The 17871-nt window shown below is 31.1% G+C and overlaps 3 protein-coding genes across 5 annotated transcripts; 2 read left to right on the plus strand and 1 right to left on the minus strand.

Annotated features, from left to right (window-relative positions):
* Positions 1 to 2520: 2520 nt before the first annotated feature.
* LOC114178309 (small ribosomal subunit protein eS10z-like) lies at positions 2521 to 5153 on the plus strand. Its single transcript, XM_028064140.2, has 5 exons — positions 2521 to 2680; positions 2775 to 2823; positions 2921 to 3200; positions 3391 to 3523; positions 4892 to 5153. The coding sequence occupies exons 1-5, from the start codon at positions 2522 to 2524 to the stop codon at positions 4964 to 4966; spliced, it is 696 nt and encodes a 231-aa protein (XP_027919941.2). The 5' UTR covers position 2521; the 3' UTR covers positions 4967 to 5153.
* A 2854-nt stretch (positions 5154 to 8007) lies between these two features.
* Positions 8008 to 10739, plus strand: LOC114178368 (mitogen-activated protein kinase homolog MMK2-like). The gene is made up of 7 exons (XM_028064222.2): positions 8008 to 8026; positions 8138 to 8360; positions 8454 to 8583; positions 8707 to 8844; positions 9256 to 9588; positions 10048 to 10231; positions 10333 to 10739. Exons 2-7 carry the CDS (start codon positions 8176 to 8178, stop codon positions 10506 to 10508), a joined length of 1146 nt encoding a protein of 381 aa, XP_027920023.1. The 5' UTR covers positions 8008 to 8026; positions 8138 to 8175; the 3' UTR covers positions 10509 to 10739.
* A 342-nt stretch (positions 10740 to 11081) lies between these two features.
* Positions 11082 to 13531, minus strand: LOC114178367 (putative polygalacturonase). Of its 3 annotated transcripts, none has more exons than XM_028064221.2 (6): positions 13127 to 13531; positions 12673 to 13011; positions 12458 to 12578; positions 12196 to 12370; positions 12021 to 12091; positions 11082 to 11944 (listed from the first exon to the last, which is right to left on the minus strand). In XM_028064221.2, exons 2-6 carry the CDS (start codon positions 13006 to 13008, stop codon positions 11238 to 11240), a joined length of 1410 nt encoding a protein of 469 aa, XP_027920022.1. In that variant the 5' UTR covers positions 13009 to 13011; positions 13127 to 13531; the 3' UTR covers positions 11082 to 11237. The 3 variants fall into 3 exon arrangements, with proteins under 3 accessions (XP_027920022.1, XP_027920021.1, XP_027920020.1); XM_028064220.2 differs by having other exon boundaries at positions 12673 to 13019; positions 13127 to 13529; XM_028064219.2 differs by lacking the exon at positions 13127 to 13531 and having other exon boundaries at positions 12673 to 13103.
* Positions 13532 to 17871: the final 4340 nt, after the last annotated feature.

A 17871-nucleotide genomic window follows, 5' to 3' on the forward strand; every position in this document is an offset into this window, starting at 1 on the left:
TAAATTTTGTAGTTATTTTTACTTTGTTAATTTTTAATTAATAATGATAAATTTTTATTTAAAATATTTTATTTTATAATATGTAGATTAATAAAATTTAATTATTTTCGAATAATTTTGCCTTATTTAATATTTGTTACCTCTTAATGTTTTTATTTATTTATAAAATTTAATTTCAAATTTTTTATATCATATATTAATTATTTAATTTTAATTCTATATTAAATAAAACTATATACCGGCAATAGAAATCTGGTACGTTAATAACTTTTTTATTTAAAATTGATATTTGTATACCGGCATTTCAATTCCGTTAGTTTTTTTTTAATTTATTTTACATGTAAAATTTAATCTAATTTAATTTCACATTAGTATTATTAAGTTATTGTTTAAGTGTTTTTAGAATATATTTTATTAATATTTCTTATTTTTTTTAATTCTGAACTTGAGTTTTTATGTATTTATTTTTACTATTTTTTTTAATTTTTTATTCATTTTATTACTTTATTTTTAATTTAATTTTTTGTATATCTTTTAAGTTACATATTTTATAGTTATTTTTACTTTTGTTATTTTTTAATTAATAATGATAAATATTTATTTAATATATTGTCTTTATAATATCTAGATTAATTATATTTAATTATTTTAAAGTTAACTTTACTTATTTATTAGTTGTTAGTATAATTATATTAAATAAAATTATATACCGGCAATCATCCGGTTGTTAAACTAAATCTTTTTTTAAAGTTACCGGCATTCTAATGTCGGTAGTTTACTTTATTTATTTATTTTATATATAAAATTTAATTTGAATTTGATTAATATTATTTAGTTATTGTTTAATTGTTTTTAAAATATATATTTTATTAATATTTATTATTTCTTGAATTTTAAACTTCAGCTTTTATGTATTTATTTTTATTTTTTTTAATTTGTTAATTTTTTTATTCATTTAATTACTATATTTTTAATTTTATTTTTTATATATTTTTTAGTCATATATTGTATAATCCTCTTCGCATATATCATTAATAAAAGAGGAGAAATTTGACATCAAACTCAAATTTATTAATGAATCCAAATAACTCAAATGAAAATCTTTCATCTTTATATATGAAGAGATTATAATCACCTACATGACATAATAAAAAATTAAAATAATTAATAAATGAATAATATTTATAATTTTTTTAAAAATTTGAAAAATAAAAAATTACAATACATATAAATAATTATATGATACACAATAAAAATTTAAAATAATTATAAATGAATAATATTTTTAAATTTAAAAAAATAAATTGAAAAATAACATTACATATAAAAAATTATATGATACACAATAAAAAAAACTTTAAAAAATAAACAGAACATAAAAAAAATTATTAAAACAATAAACATTAAATATAAAATTTTAAAAAATAACAAATAAAAAAATTATTAAAAAACTATTTAACATTAAATTAAAAGGAAATTAAATTTTTAACCAATTAATAAAATTAAAAATAAAAATATAAAACAAATATGTCAAATAAATAAAATATTATACCTAAAACTAAATAAAAAAAATCCAAAATCAATACCGGATTTCGATTTCCGGTTTGTGTAAAATGAAATTTGTGGTTATCATTACCACTGATTTGTTTTATATTTTTATTAAAAATATTTAACAAAAGATTTTATTTTTAAAAGTTGGAAAAAGAAATATAAATTAAATAAAATATATAATGAATCAGAAAAAATATAAACAATTAAAAAATTTAACCGGATATCGAAATCCGTGTAATGTAATCCGTTTTTACGTAACCGGATTTCGAAAACTGGTGTATGTGTACATGAAAAACCGGATGCCAAAATCCGTTTAAATTTTTAACCGGATTTATAAATCAGGCATAACCGGATGTCGAAAGTCGGGTTTATGCTTTCTAAATTTTTTTTTTCTCTTTTCGATGTTATCTATCAATATCTTCAAACACAAATCACCCATTCATAACCATTCACAAACATGCATCACTATATACAAAAAATGCATTTGGTATTCCATATATACAAAGCCTATTGTATAAAATGGTTGATATATGAAAGTTGAATGCATAATATAGTATTTCAAAATGATGGATGATGGACGTCCAACAATAACTTACATACCTTAAGAAGATATAACTTAAATAACTGAAAAATGAAACAACATTTTGATAAACCTGAGCAGCGAAAGTGCAACACAATTCACAGTGAAAACAATAGAGGTTCTGAAAACAACAATGAAAGTGACTTGTCGAGGGGGAGAAGGGCGCAAGGCGCAACAACCAAATTCAAGTCTCAACTTTCAGTTCACCTACCTCAATAAATATTTTAATTACTTTTACCTAATTAAGAGAGAGGTGAGTCAGAAAGGTAAAATAGACAGTGCAATTAATATTTGAAGGTGCAGTAGAAGTCTTTGGAGGTGCAGGGAAAAGCCCCCACATGGGTTCATAGATAAGTGAAGGCCAAATATGTGTTTATAGGTCGTGCTCTAATGAGCCAGTCCGGCCCATTAATAGGCCCATTTAATACGAAAAATCGATCAAGTGAGAATTTAGGGTTTATACGCCACAAGGCAGCAAAGATAACAGTGTGGACGCCGAGCTCTGTTTCCCAGCATCCATTTCTTCTTCATTCACCTTCTCACACAATGGTATGTTCACAAATTCGTTATCCCCAAAAATTTTCAATGTTTCGTTCAATTTTCACTCTGACGCAGACACTTGCGTGCATTTTTATATGTTCAGATTATCCCGGAGAAGAACCGTAAGGAGATCTGCAAGTACCTCTTCCAAGGTAGGTCCATTATAGTTTATCATCATTCGTGTTTGTTCGTTAGGGTTTCATCTCGTGGAATAAGTAGTCTGACCTTTTCTCGGTGTTGATGGTGCAGAGGGAGTTTGCTTTGCGAAGAAGGACTTCAATTTGGCGAAGCACCCTGAGATTGATGTGCCTAATCTGCAGGTGATTAAGCTGATGCAGAGTTTCAAATCTCGCGAATACGTGAGGGAGACCTTTGCTTGGATGCATTACTACTGGTTCCTCACTAATGATGGCATAGAGTTTCTCAGAACTTATCTTAACCTTCCTTCCGAAATTGTCCCTGCCACTTTGAAGAAACAGGCCAAGCCACCTGGCAGGCCCTTTGGCGGCCCATCCGGTGATCGCCCTAGGTATGCGAAGAAAATCACTGTAAATGATTGAATAATATCATGTATAGTAGGATTAGTATCATAGTGTGGTACTATGAGCTTAACTAGCTTAACTGAGTACAAGAGATGTAGGGATTTGGTTATAATTAACTGATAGTTACTATTTCTATTAGTTGATTGTAATGAGCCTGATTTGTGGCGTTTTGAACAGGGGCCCACCACGCTTTGAGGGTGAGCGTAGATTTGGTGGTGATCGTGATGGATACCGTGGAGGTCCCCGAGGCGGTGGGGACTTTGGAGGAGACAAGGGAGGAGCTCCTGCTGATTACAGACCCTCTTTTGGGGTAATCCTATTTTTCGCTGCAATTAATCTTTTGTTTATTTTAGTGTAATCTTGATTGTCATTTGCTTTTGACTTAGTTTTCATCATCATTGTGTGTTGTCTTTTTTTTTCATTGAATGCGTTCTACATGGTATGCACTTATACGGCTTCCTATTTGAAGAAATGATTTTTATTTTAGCTCATTTTGAATTAGCCTATAACTTATAGAGCTTTAGTCTGGATAAGTATTTTGTTCCAAGCCCTTATAAGTTATAGGTCCTTTTGTGGAGAGGTTCTGAACAAGTTGAAACACAAGTAAAATTAATTAATTTATGTGAAAAGATTTAAAACCTCGCTTCTTTTAAATCCCTTCATTCCTATATCTTGTTTTTATTCTCATTTTCATCACTAGGCTATGTTAGTGACTAGGACTATGCCTGTTCTCAAGTTTTAAACTACCTAGAGTATATTTGTGGCTAGGGTTGGGTTATGCTTATTGAACTTGTGTTAAAATTATGAGTAAATTTGGGTAAGGTGATTGTGAAGTTTTCCTGATTGGTTATAATGTTGCTGTTACAATGGTAGTTGCATTTGATGATGGTAGTTTGTGAAATCAAATGATTTGTTAGTCCAATGTATCTGCCTGTCGTTCGTATGTGTATGGTCGTTTCCGTTTAAATCTTTGAATTTTTTTTCTTTGCCATGTAGTGTGGAATTCCAGAGATATTAAATTATGGTTCAAGTTAAATTATTTATGTGAAAAAGATTTATAGGCTCCTATGGTTGCCTTCGCTGGAAGAAATGGTTTATAGTTGTGCTCAGTTTGGGTTATTTTTTACCGTAGTAGAGCTCTTGTCTTAGATAAGTATTAGTTTTCAAGCACTTGCAAACTTTTGAACAAGTTGACATGAATAGGTTAAAATTAACTTTTTCAAGGAAGGTTGATTCATTTTGCTTTATTATGTCTTAGTTTAACTGTAATCAAATTGACTGGGAATACTTATAATTTCCTATGATTTGTTCCTTTTTGTTGTAGAAAATGTGAAACCAAATACTGGGTTGGGAACTCATACGATTTGACAAATCGGATTTGTACATGTGCAATATATTTCTCATCAATAGTGTCGAGTAATTGATGAAACTGATCAGAAATTTTTGTCAATGTTGGGAATTTTTTGTGCAGTATAGAACATTTTAAACTGATTTAAGTGTCATGTGGCTGATCATTAGGCTTTGTAATTTAAGTTATGGTAGATTCGTGAAGCAGTTAAGTTCTAATGTTGATAACTATATTTGTATGAGCTTGGGACATTTTTTGTGCTGTGTAGATTTACTTTTGTTTTCTTTTTCTGTATTGTTTTCCCTCGTAATTGGTTTACCATATTTGCAGGGTTCTGGCGGAAGGCCTGGCTTTGGTCGTGGATCTGGTGGTTTTGGAGCGCCAACCAGTTCTAATCTTCCTTAAGGATAATGTTGTGTTTTATTTTTTGTTTAATTTTCTAGAGAATGTGCCTGTAGTTGGAGTTAATGATAGATTACCCTCTCCTATTGATTGTTTTATCAGCTTAAGAGTTTATATTCAGTTTATCGTTCAATGAAGATTTTGAATTGAGTTTCTACTAATGGAGTGTTACATCCCTCGTTTCTGTTCAGTCTAGAGCCAACTTCTAATGCTTGCAGTTGGCCAGAACTTTCGTTACTACATTGCATATTTCGGACTTACTGCCAAATTTTAGCCCGCACGTGAAGGAAAACAGAATAATCAATGCACTATTCATGCCTAATGAATTATGACGTGAAAATCCCTTTAATCAATGCAGTGTAGACGCCAGAGATTTTAAAAGAAAAATTACTATGCAATTTTTTTATTTTGTATTTTTTCTTTATTATACGTTTTCAAATCTGCCATGCTAAGGTCAACAATTTTTTATTGGGTCAGTTGTCTTGGTGTTTCTTCGTTTTTTTTTTAATCTTTTTTCAGTTAGTCTTTGGAAGAAATTTGTTAGGCTATTGCTTTTTGTACCGTCATATTTCTTCCAGCACCTTATCACTTTTGAAATTTATTTTTTGGATAACTATAAACAATTTTGGAATTTTTTTAGAAAGCAATCACCACTAATTATCGAAAAAATTTTCCTTAATCATTTTGATGGGGTGGAGGTGGAAATTTGACGGATGTAGGAAGCAACGGCCAATTTCTTAATAGGCTATCCTTTTGTGTGTGAAAATTTTGTTTTGGAAGACGAAAGTTAAGCTTGTGAAGAAATAGAAAGGCTAAAATAGAGTTAATTACATTTTTCTCTTACTAAAACTCCAGAACTTTGTATACATTTGAAGACAAAACTTCAAATTTATAACATTACAAGAAGAAAGGTTTTCATTGATAAAAAATCAATTTGGAAAATTAGAGGTTGATGATCCTTTATACGAGACCTAAAAATAAATAAATAATCGCCCATTTCCAAGAAATCCAAAAAAAAATTGGACGAACTGTTGATTTGGTTCGGATGAGCAAATAATGCTAGATGGTTAAAATTGGATAAAATAAATAATATTGGTTTACACTTTTATAATCATTGGACACGAAAGTAATATTTGATTATTTATGAATTTATAGGTATATTTTAAATTTTAAATTTAAATTGTATAGATTTGTTAGGTTGAGTTCATCTTTGCTCGTACTTATTTTATAACTGTGATAATAAACCACACATTCATTTCTTAAAATAAATAAAAAAGTTCTTATTTCATTTTAATCCTTTTAATTTTATATATATATATATATATATATATATTTATTTATTTATTTTAATTCTTATAACTACATCACTTTCTTATTTCAATATCTGATGACGTTATATTGTATACTTTGTTGTGTTATTATTGTTAAAATGGCAATTTTATTAGCATATCATGTTATTATGTTATTATATCACACTGTAACATCAAAATGATATAGATAATCTATTATAAATTTAAAACATAACTTATATATTTAAACAATTTATTATAGATTTTAATTATAATATAATTTGTATATTAAAAGTTATTATATTTTTAATTCTATGAAATAAATTGCTGAAATATTAATTCTTCTTTTTATACTCAAGGTATTGCTTCTGGAGTGATTTTCTGTCCTGACATGGATGTTTCTTGTTCGCAGCTTATTACATTTTACTTTAGCAGTGCCTTCTTGCTTTTTATGGATATTCAATTCTCTGCAGATTTTCAGAATTTGAAGTGAGCGAATTCAACGCAACACCACCACGTAGCTTTAATTACGCGCACTGGTTTTTCTTAATAAAAATTCAAATATATGAAGAACATCTTACACTTGACATTAACATCTTGTAATAATTAATTACCATGAATTGCTCTTACATCTCATTACATTTAACACAATATATAAGATTAAGAATCTTCCTCTCTGACACTGTCTCTTTTAGTTTTTTATGCAATCATACAAACGGAATGATATGTGAAAAGAGAAACAGTATTGAAGGTAATAACTTCATGTCTTCTTCATTAGACTACTACAGGTTCGGATTCTCTCCATTTTTTGCAGCTATGTGTAGTGAAATTTGTAACCTTACACTTGACATGTAAAATTGCAGGATCTAAGTTTTTCTGCATTGCACAAAAAATGGCTGAATCTTATGTGTTATGAAGCAAGTCAAACGCTGATTTCGACGTTCGCTTGCCACATTTTCTCCAACAATGCTTAGCTTCAAGTTTTCAACCAAGATAAGTTGCATCATATTTACACATTGAAAATTTGAACACAAAAACCAGCACTTGAGTCGATCACCATCCAAATCCTTTCACACACCACACCCCAGTAACAATCACCACAGAATAATAGAATTTTGGCATAAAAGAAGAACAGATTTCAATCTAAGTTTCTTCAGAGTGATATACAAGCTCTCTCGTGAAACTTATGCACACTTTATTTGTCTTGAATTGGCCTAAAGCCACCAAAACAACACATTTTTTTATAACTAGCCTTTTTCATTTCATGTTCACTTAGCTCGTCCATTTTTTTTCCCTCTTTTGCGCACCATAAAGTACAATACGTGGTGTACTTTCAACCACAGCACACGTTTCACCATGCAACTTATCACAGGCAATTCGTGAACTCAGAATGAGACGTGGTTCTGAGGGGTATACGTACCTAAAAAAGAAAAGAGCCAGGTTTCCATTTTCTAGAGTTTTAACGATGCATGAGTGCAAGAAAATTAACAAACATCTCGTGACAAATCCTATGCTTTTAGAGATCACGTTACATTTTAGGCTTTTACTTTTACAGGTAGAATGATCAATATCCAAGTGGCAAGCCCATGATCCAGAAAACGCCATTTTCAGATTTCTATTAAAAGCTTTATTACAACTCACTTATCCTACAACTACTTTTTCCCTTTATGATACCTTCTGCGACCACTTTTCGTGTATGTGTCAAAATTATCTCGTAACTTTGGTCTATGAACACACAAGTATCTTATATTTTTTTGTACTAATTGGGTGGAAGGTAGTTGTATTTACGTACGTTCCCATCATCAACTAATAAACTCAACCAGTGAAAAATGCTATTTTCTGTTTGCTATTGGGTGGCTTAGCTTTTTTAATTTTGATTGAAAAGGTGAAGACCCTTTTGCTCTTGGAGTTCGAACATTGAACATGGCCACAAAAGGGTCAAGCTCTTCTGCTGCTGCTTCAGCTTCTGGGGATGCAAAAATCAAAAGGGTTCTCACACATGGTGGTAAATATGCACAGTACAATGTGTATGGAAACTTGTTCGAGGTGTCTTCCAAGTACGTGCCTCCTATTCGCCCAATTGGTAGAGGCGTTAATGGCATCGTCTGGTAAGTGTTTTATTTCCTTCTTCAGATTATTTGCTTCTTAAAATATATTCTTGCAAGTAGATTTATGTTCACTTGAACCATATTTTTTGTTAGTGCTGCTGTTAATTCCGAAACACACGAACAAGTTGCCATCAAGAAGATTGGTAACGCGTTTGACAATATAATTGATGCTAAGAGGACATTGAGAGAAATCAAACTCCTTCGTCACATGGAACATGAAAATGTAAGTGCTCATTTCCTAATTCCTTCATATTCGATTGAACTTTGATCTCTTACAGTCTCAGTTTACATTACTGAAGCTTGTTCTCTCTGTTTAAATACTTAAAATTGCTATCATCTTTCACAGATCATTGGCATCAAGGATATCATACGACCCCCCAAAAGGGAGACCTTCAATGATGTGTACATTGTTTACGAGTTGATGGACACTGATCTTCATCACATAATTCATTCTGACCAAACTCTTGGTGAAGAGCATTGCCAGGTTTTACTCAAATGATATACTATTGGATCTTAATTACATTTTGTTTTCATCCTCTTGTTATATTTTCTAGCATGGAATTATCCAATTTTTTTACATAACATATCAGTATGCAGTATCTACCTCTGGTTACCAGCAATATAGATATAACCCTTCTAGGCTTCTACAATTCTCGGTTGTTAGCAGTTGCAGCAACGTTAAATAGGTTTACCATGTCGAATTTTTGAGACATTGTTTTGGTACTTCATATTTTTAAAATGATTCATTTTGGTAGTATGTGTTTTTAAAAAGATCGATTTTTTTGTTTTGTTTTATTTGCTATGATCATAAGAAATAACTCACTCAAACAAAAAAGCTCCTTTTGATTGAGTTTGAGATTAAGCGTGGAATTGATATTGGAAGAAACTTTTGCAGTACTTCTTATACCAGCTGTTACGTGGGCTGAAATATGTGCACTCAGCTAATGTTTTGCACCGTGACCTTAAGCCCAGTAATTTACTAATGAATGCAAACTGCGACCTTAAAATTGGGGACTTTGGGTTGGCAAGAACAACAACCGAAACAGATTTCATGACAGAGTATGTAGTCACACGATGGTACCGTGCCCCTGAATTGCTCCTTAACTGTTCCGAGTACACCTCTGCAATTGATGTTTGGTCTGTTGGGTGCATACTTGGTGAAATTATGACCAGAGAACCCTTGTTTCCTGGCAAAGACTATGTTCACCAATTAAGGCTTATAACAGAGGTATGGTTTTGGTTTGGTGCTTCCAATTATGATCATGTCAAGTTCCTCACTCATGTATTCCATTTCCTACATGTGCCATTTCCAATACTTTTTGAATGTGGTTATTATCAACCAACTAGAGAAACGCGTAGTTTTTGTTATAAGTTCCTGTAAATTTATTCTGATCCCTATATAGTTTAAACATTTCGATCTGTTTTGTTACAAAAGCCAAAAGGGTCAAGCACTGTCACATGTTAACACCACATTACAGAAATGCTAACTCAACAATACTGGATGGAATCAATATGCATTTTTTGTAACAGAAGATGGTAAGGACCAAAAAGGGAAGTTGGAACTTTTTAGGATCATCAAAAAGAAAGTTAAAGGAATCAAAACAAAATATTGGTATATTTTTGTAGCAATAAAAAGGATATTAAGGGTAACACCATTCATACATTATGTTTTCCTTTTGTTCAAAAGTTATTAGGTTCACCTGATGATGCAAGCCTAGAATTTCTCCGAAGTGATAATGCCAGAAGATACATCAGACAGCTTCCACAGTACCGGAAGCAAAAATTCTCCTCCAGATTCCCAAACATGTTGCCTGAGGCATTGGACCTGTTAGAGAAGATGCTCATATTTGATCCAAACAAACGCATTACAGGTATGCATTCTCATAGAATCTAAGTTCCAAGGTAGGTTTATAGTTTTCCTATAAATGGCCTCATTTGTTTCATGTTTGTGAGGTATTTTCATTGTTTGCAGTTGATGAGGCACTATGTCACCCTTATCTTTCATCACTCCATAACATCAATGATGAACCAGTCTGTCCCAGGCCATTCAGTTTTGATTTTGATCAGCCAACATGCACTGAAGAGCACGTGAAGGAGCTCATTTGGAGGGAATCGGTGAAGTTCAATCCAGATCCACCCTGCCAGTAATTCTTTCTTATTTGTATAAATGTAACAAGATGAACCTCTTTCACCTTAAATGTATTGCCTGTGCAACACCAAGACGATTTGCTAGGGACAAATTCAAGTTCTCTTTTCTTGTAATCTAGTCCTACACCAACAAATTTCTCCTGGAAAATGGGTAATCGTTAGAAATCTAGTTGGATGTCGCAGGCCTTTATAAGAGTAATAAAAAAGCTGTGTTGTATTGTGCTCGCTCAAGTTTTCTTTTGGAGGTATAGGGAGCACGCACGTACCCTCTCTTATTTCATCACAACCATCTTTAAATTTCACTTTCCACTTTCAATGTTTGGACATGACACCGTTTGTTACATTGCAAAGATGCTTAACTTTCACGTATGGTGATTGGCGATTCTTCTTGTGAACTGGTTGACCGGTTGAGTGTGGCAAAGTGATATGTTAAAGTAACACTAAAGTCTGCATAATGAAACTATCTGCCTCAGCAATAGCAATCAAAAAATTATGTGCTCGTTGCTTTTACCTACTTATTATATTTTGCAGGGTTTACGCAAGAGGGAAAAAACAGTTAATTTCATAACGAGATGACAAATACAAACATGTGTATTTATTATTGACTCATTTCTAAATCATTTGTTGTCATTGTCCTTGTACAGAGTCTTGATAAGTACACAATGTTTTAAATACAATTTTTGAAGTATGACATTGTTTGCATTGAACTGAGCCATTCCTTTTACACTATCATAAATTCCTACTGTAAGTGCACGTTTGAACCTGGACATCTTCTATTGGCAAGCTTTCTTCTGGGAAGGTACATGCTCCAATCTTCTCTTCTCCTTGTTCTGGCAACAGATTACATGGTGCAGGAGTGACATCGCTTGAAATCCCATCAATATCAGTGCAAGTCCATGGAACTTTTTTAGCCTTCTTTGCCAGTTGAATTGTTACATTAGATATGCAGATTCCAGTAAAAGGGTCTCCAGAGATACCCTCCAGCCTCGCAGCCATAGTGACATTCTCCGCAACCATATCACGATAGTTTATGTTCTGAATCACAGGAAGAGCATTAGGATCATACTTGTCATCAGCATGTGACCCGTAATTTCCTGTCATCCAAAATGCCCATTTCATGGTTTTCATGGTCATTCTTCTAACATATATGTCCTTAACATACCCTCCTCTTCCCACAGCAGTTTTGATTCTAACCCCTGATTCTGAATTTATGGCCACAATGTCCTCAGCCCTCACATCTTGGATCCCACCAGACATCTCACTCCCTAAAGCAATCACAGCACTGAATGGAGAAATGCAAGTGAGTCTTCTGATTACAAGCTGCTTTGTTGGCATTCCATAAGCTATACCATACTCATCCCAACCACTCTTCACAGCCACACAGTCATCCCCGGACACAATATAACAGTCTTCAATTCTTGTGTTTGTGCAAGAGTCTGCACCAAAACCATAAACCTTATTATGAACTGTTTTATTATCTAGAACAAGATATGGAGATGTATTCTAACTTACCAGGGTTGATTCCATCTGTATTTGGAGATGTCACAGGAGCCAGAATTGTGATCCCTTGAACAACAACGTTGCTGCATTAAATTTCACATGTTAATTAGAAACAGGAAACATTATAGTAAATTAGAAACAGTTGCAGAGTCAATTATTAAAGATAATAGGTGAAGAAAAGATGAACCTGCTGTATACAGGATGAACATTCCACGATGGAGAGTTCACCAGAGTGAGATTGGATATCTGAACATTATCTGAGTACATGATTTCAATCAGGTAAGGCCTGGTATAATTGAGCTCCCCCTTGTGGAATTTTTGCCACCAGAGATCACCTTGTCCATCCAATGTGCCATTGTTCCCTACGAACAAATTTTGATTCAGTAATTAAATGGAGCAAATTCTCAGTTGGACAAAATTTGTAATCTCAAAAGAACAACTTTCTTTACCAGTTATGATAACATCAGTGAGGTTGGTCCCAAAAATTAGGCTGCTAAACCTTCCACCTTGGGTGTCCCTCCCTCTACCGTAAGATGGCAAGGGATCAATCACTGGCCAGTCATTTTCATCCTGATACAACAGTTTCAAAACAAACATGATATCAATACACTTAAATCACATTAAGTGAAGAAAAACATAACATTAGGAAATTACTGTATCAGACCTGAGAGGCAAGAATCACAGCATCCTTGTGTAGGAATAAAGTGAAATGGCTGGTGAGATTGAAGCTGCCGGTTAACCATCTTCCTGGGGGAACATAAAGTTGAGACCCTCCACTAGATGCATACTGACTCAGATGATCTATGGCTGCCTGAAAAGCTCTGGTGTTCAAAGTTGTTCCATCACCAACACCCCCAAATTCTTCCAATGAGGCACTATAAGCTCTGCAGCTCAGAGCACAATACTCAAAGTAGTCCAAAACTGGAGCTTTGCGACTCTCCACTACAGCCACGTTTGGCAAAGCAACCAGAAGAACACATAATAACAACAACACATCCATGACCTGCCAAACTTCACATGACAAATTTTTCATATGTAACCCAAAATGTCGAAGTAGATGTTGTTTTACTCACCGCAAGGACAGAAAGATAAAGAGTAAAATGGAGTGGTTCTTGTACCTGAATTCTTGAGGGGAGAACTGGTGCGGCGTTAAGCTATTGGTATGTTTACATAGAAGACAATGTAGGTATATATATACATAATTATTATTCTGCATTATGTTTGCTTTCATTTTGTGCTACCCCACATAATATATTTCTTATTCATCATGTGAATGTGATAACAAGAACGTGTCTTGTAAGGCGATGTTTCCAAACGTAGCCCGTCAATTTCTTTTGGATTCAATTCATTCCATTAGATGGTGTGTCAGGGATAAAGTTTGAACAGAATCACTCATCCCAATATTACATTTTAGTAGGAATTTGTCAAGTCGAAGCTTACACCAAAAGTAAAACAAAGAAATAAATTAGATGTTTTCATTATTGAGTTCGAGAACTGATAATTCAGCATCTGATTGTGATATACCGAGGATTGAAGGAAATAATGAATTGGCGTGAGAATTTTTAATAGATGATATTTCAGCTGAACAGTTCAGAAGACACGATCCATTATCAGTGTTGAGTGCACTGCGTATGCATAATCCACATAACATTATTTAAAAATAAAAAAGTAGTATACAAAGCCAATTAACACCACTATTTTGAGTTCCACCATAATTTTTTTAGGTTAATTTTTTGTATGTATCGTATAATGTGTGGTTGAGCTTGTCTAATCCCCCACTTACATGCGAGGACAAATATGATGCATGATGTTGTTCCTTAGAAGTTAAAGTGGAGAACAAAAAAGAGTGGCGTAGGCAATAGAGCATGTTGTATCGTGCATCAATTAGTGTCTTTTCTTCCACTGCATAAAAATATTCACACATGACTTACTGTTATCTTTATCCTTAATCTTTAAGAATGAAAAGTAGAAGTAAATTGGGTTAATGTTTGAAGTTTGGCACTGTTGGCTGAAAACTGTATTGGGTGGGAAATAGCATTCTTTTGTTGGGAGGGGTCCCACATCGTCACGGAAGTTTGTCGGACATGTCTGGATTACCTTCCATTCCATTGCCAATCTCGTGACTGCATTTCTAATCCCAGAAACAAGACGCTCACATGACACTCATCGGTGAGTGTGATGCCACTTCCACGTGGCCCAACTTAACAGCTCAAACTTCTTTTTCTTCACCCTATTTTTTTTTTCTCCGCTTTCCTCATTAATATTATTATCACTGATTTTTCTATAATAATTTTAGGTTATCATCCAATCACATTTTTCCGTACTAAATTTATTCTGTAATAAGTACATTACATTTCATGTACACAAGAATTGAAAAGTCTATAATTTATCCTTCCAAATTTTACAAGCTGGGCGACACAGATTCGCTGGTGGCAAATTTTGTTGTCATACAATGAAAACCTTTGAATATGATTTGTAGTTACAGAACTCAAAACATGGAAACTACTGTACATAATAAAATATCACCAAAGTAATGGTTTAGGTAACTTTAATAATAATAAAAAGAAACTCATGTGAGTTACGTTTACATATTTAAAAATGCGAAATGTGAATTTCACTATATCACACATTCTTAAACAATTTATATTTAATTTTGTTTCAATAGAAGAAAGGTAAAGAATTCTAAACAGTTAGCAATTTTTTTTTTTTACTTTCTCTTGCTATCTCTGTGCATATTGTTCTCTGTTTTCAATTCTAAACAAGTTGTTTCAAACTCTTGAATAAACATTTTAGTTGGAGATTCTCTTATATTTGTGTTTATTTATTACTACTATTAATATAAATCAAAAGGTCTCTGTTGTTAAAAACTGTGAATGTCATGATACTGGGCTTGGCCCAGGAAAAAGTATTGACATAATTATTTTATTGTAATTACATATTAGGGTTACTTCTTTCTGCACCCCATAATTTCTAACTTCAACCCATAATTTTTAAAATGATCATTTCATTTCATCTTTCAAAAAGGTGGTTTTAAAACTGAAATAGAATTTTTAAAATAATATTTTCAGAATATACGAAATACAATTTTAGAATAAGTTTTTGGATATGAAAATACCGTATGAAAAAAGATTTTTAGAATAAGCTTTTAATCAAATCCACTGTTTTATTCTTTTTTTTTTATTCTTCTTCCTCCTAAAGAGTGCACACTATGGCAGCCATGACAATGATGGCAGTAGTGGTTGCAGCATTAGTAGCACGGTACAGCGAGAAAGAGTATTTTAATATTTTTTTATTGTGGTATGAGGTGCAGTTGTAATAATGAGGTGTTGGAAGAAAATGCGTTATCTTTCTATAACAAACTACATTTGGGGCTTTTTTTTCTTGCACCCACTTTTCCTTCATACATCTCCCATATAAAACTTGTAATTCCTAAACTATTTTTCATTAAAATTATAATAAAAATTCCTGCATTTCTTTTGCTTTTAATTTTTCTTTTGAATGAAATTTATAAATTTAGAAATATTTTTCGAAATACTCAATCCAAAATATATTTTATATATATTGTGAGTATTTCAAAATATATTTTCAGATCTATGAATCATTATTTATAGATGGAGAAAGATGATGGGTTTATCTATTGTGTTGACAAAAGTAAAGAAAGGAAAAATGGTGATTTAAAAATGGAAATTAGAAAAAGAAAGAATGGTAGAGATTAATGAATCAAGGTTTTTAATATAATTTAATTGAAGGATGATCAGAAATTAGAAATTGTGTAGGGGTGCAGTAAGTAAAAAGGGTCGTGCTAGAAGAAAAGTCCCTACATTTGTATAAAACTAAATCTTGGTCCAAATGGGAGAATGGTATAATCTACCTTCTTTTTTTTCGGAGTATAATAAAGCCATAGATTACCCATTCATATTTCTCTCGTAGAAAAATGTTCTTTGACATTGATGATCATTTCACAATTTATATAAGGATAAAATAATATTAATAAAAATTAACTTTTATATTTTTTTTAAAAATAAAAATAAATAATAATTAGGGATAGTGTCAAATGATAATAATAATAAAAAGAATGATATCAAAATATCAATTTCCTTCTCTTATTTTTCGTATATTCTTACATTTACCAAAATCAAACAAATACAAAAGTGATTTACACCCACCATCTTTCTATTAATATATTTTTTGTAAAAAAACAGTTTCTGTGGAAAATAATTTACGAAAATCAGATTATAAGAAAATATATAAATTGTTCTGTACTTACTATATGTTGTATATATTTAGTTTTAGCTCAAATATGATTCCTTGCTTCGTTCATTACCCTATATATTTCTTTGCTAACTATTTTACTGTTGTTAATTGAATATTTATAATTAACATTAATTACAACTAATATTGATTAAATAAATCTTGATTGATTTTAAATAAGAAATCATTTTAACCTATATCGATGAAAATTAACTTAACAAATTGTTTTAAAAATAATTATAATTAATTTTAACTTGAGAAAAATCATTGTCAATATATTATTTAAAATAATATCAAACTAACAACATTCTTTCATATTTAAGAAACAACAAATATAAAAAAAAAAATTAAAAGTGAATGATATGATTGTAAGAATAAATATAAATTATTATTTTAAAATAAAACTTAAATACTATTAGGTAACTAAATTACTTCTACGAATTTTTATTATTTTACTTTTGTAAAATTTCATATCCAAAATAACATCTTTCTTTCGAACAATTTCTTATACTCATATACAAATTACCAGTTTTTAATATTAGAAAATAAAAAGGAAGTATACCTTGACAAACAACATAGCAAAAATGATCATTATTAAAAGATAAATTAAAACAAAAAATTAAGTGAATCAATGTGAAAAAGCTCAGAACTGGGGCAATATAACTAAAATAATAATATAAAGCATATGTTCATAAAAAAAGGTCAGTTTCAATTGAATTTATATATTTGTTGCGAGAAATATTAACCAACACAATCGAGATCTCTTATTTATTCAGTTGAAGTACAGTAGAAATAATAATAATAAGGTATAATTACTGGTTTGGTACTCCAACTTTTTCCTTAAGTTCAATTTGATACCCAAATTTTTGGTTGGTTCAATTTAATACCCAATTTTCTAAAGAAATTCAATTTGGTCATTTCCGTTAAGTTGGAGTTAACACCGTGTCTGTACAGGACACGTGTCCAACCATGAAATTTTTAATTTTTTTTTTAAAAAATATTTTTTTTTTCAAAAAAATTTAAAACTGCCACGTGTCAGTTTATCATCGTGCTACGTGGCAGTGGTAATAGTTGTTTTCAATTTAGTACCCAATTTAAATTTTTGGTTCAATTTAGTACCCAATGTTTTGAACTAAGTTTAATTATAACTTATATGTACATGTTAAAATAATTGTTTTGAATTATACATCAAATCATTACACTTAAATATTCAAATTATTTTATTTTTTACAAGTGTAAAAAATTTCATGTGTAAAAAATTAGAAAGGTTAAAATGTAAAAAATAAAATAATTTAAGTATTTAGGTAAAATGATTTGATGTATATATTAGAAAAAGTTATTGTAACATGTATATATAGGTTGTAATTAAGCTTATTTACTAATTTGGTCTCAAGAGAGAGAGCACGAGATTGGATCATTTTTAAAAATTTGGGTACTAAATTGAACTAAAAATTTAAACTGGGGTACTAAATTGAAAACAACTAGTCACGTGTCATGATTGTAAGTTGCCACGTGGCACGATGATAAACCGACATGTGACAGTTTTAAATTTTTTTGAAAAAAAAAAACTTTTTTGAAAAAAAAATAAACTTTTTTGAATAAAAAATTAAAA

The sequence above is a fragment of the Vigna unguiculata genome, chromosome 3, assembly GCF_037176805.1.
Source record: "Vigna unguiculata cultivar grain cowpea cultivar isolate G323 ecotype 2 chromosome 3, ASM3717680v1, whole genome shotgun sequence".
Classification (NCBI taxonomy): domain Eukaryota; kingdom Viridiplantae; phylum Streptophyta; class Magnoliopsida; order Fabales; family Fabaceae; genus Vigna; species Vigna unguiculata.

Coding starts and splice junctions, on each gene's coding strand:
- LOC114178309 (XM_028064140.2), top strand. CDS start 2,522: ATGAGCCAGTCCGGCCCATTAATAGGCCCATTTAATACGAAAAATCGA. Junction 2,824..2,920: donor CTGCAAGTACCTCTTCCAAG/GTAGGTCCATTA, acceptor TTGATGGTGCAG/AGGGAGTTTGCTTTGCGAAG. Junction 3,201..3,390: donor CCATCCGGTGATCGCCCTAG/GTATGCGAAGAA, acceptor CGTTTTGAACAG/GGGCCCACCACGCTTTGAGG.
- LOC114178367 (XM_028064219.2), bottom strand. CDS start 13,041: ATGAAAAATTTGTCATGTGAAGTTTGGCAGGTCATGGATGTGTTGTTG. Junction 12,579..12,672: donor CTGTGATTCTTGCCTCTCAG/GTCTGATACAGT, acceptor CTGTTGTATCAG/GATGAAAATGACTGGCCAGT. Junction 12,371..12,457: donor CACTGATGTTATCATAACTG/GTAAAGAAAGTT, acceptor ATTTGTTCGTAG/GGAACAATGGCACATTGGAT.
- LOC114178368 (XM_028064222.2), top strand. CDS start 8,176: ATGGCCACAAAAGGGTCAAGCTCTTCTGCTGCTGCTTCAGCTTCTGGG. Junction 8,361..8,453: donor GGCGTTAATGGCATCGTCTG/GTAAGTGTTTTA, acceptor ATTTTTTGTTAG/TGCTGCTGTTAATTCCGAAA. Junction 8,584..8,706: donor GTCACATGGAACATGAAAAT/GTAAGTGCTCAT, acceptor CATCTTTCACAG/ATCATTGGCATCAAGGATAT.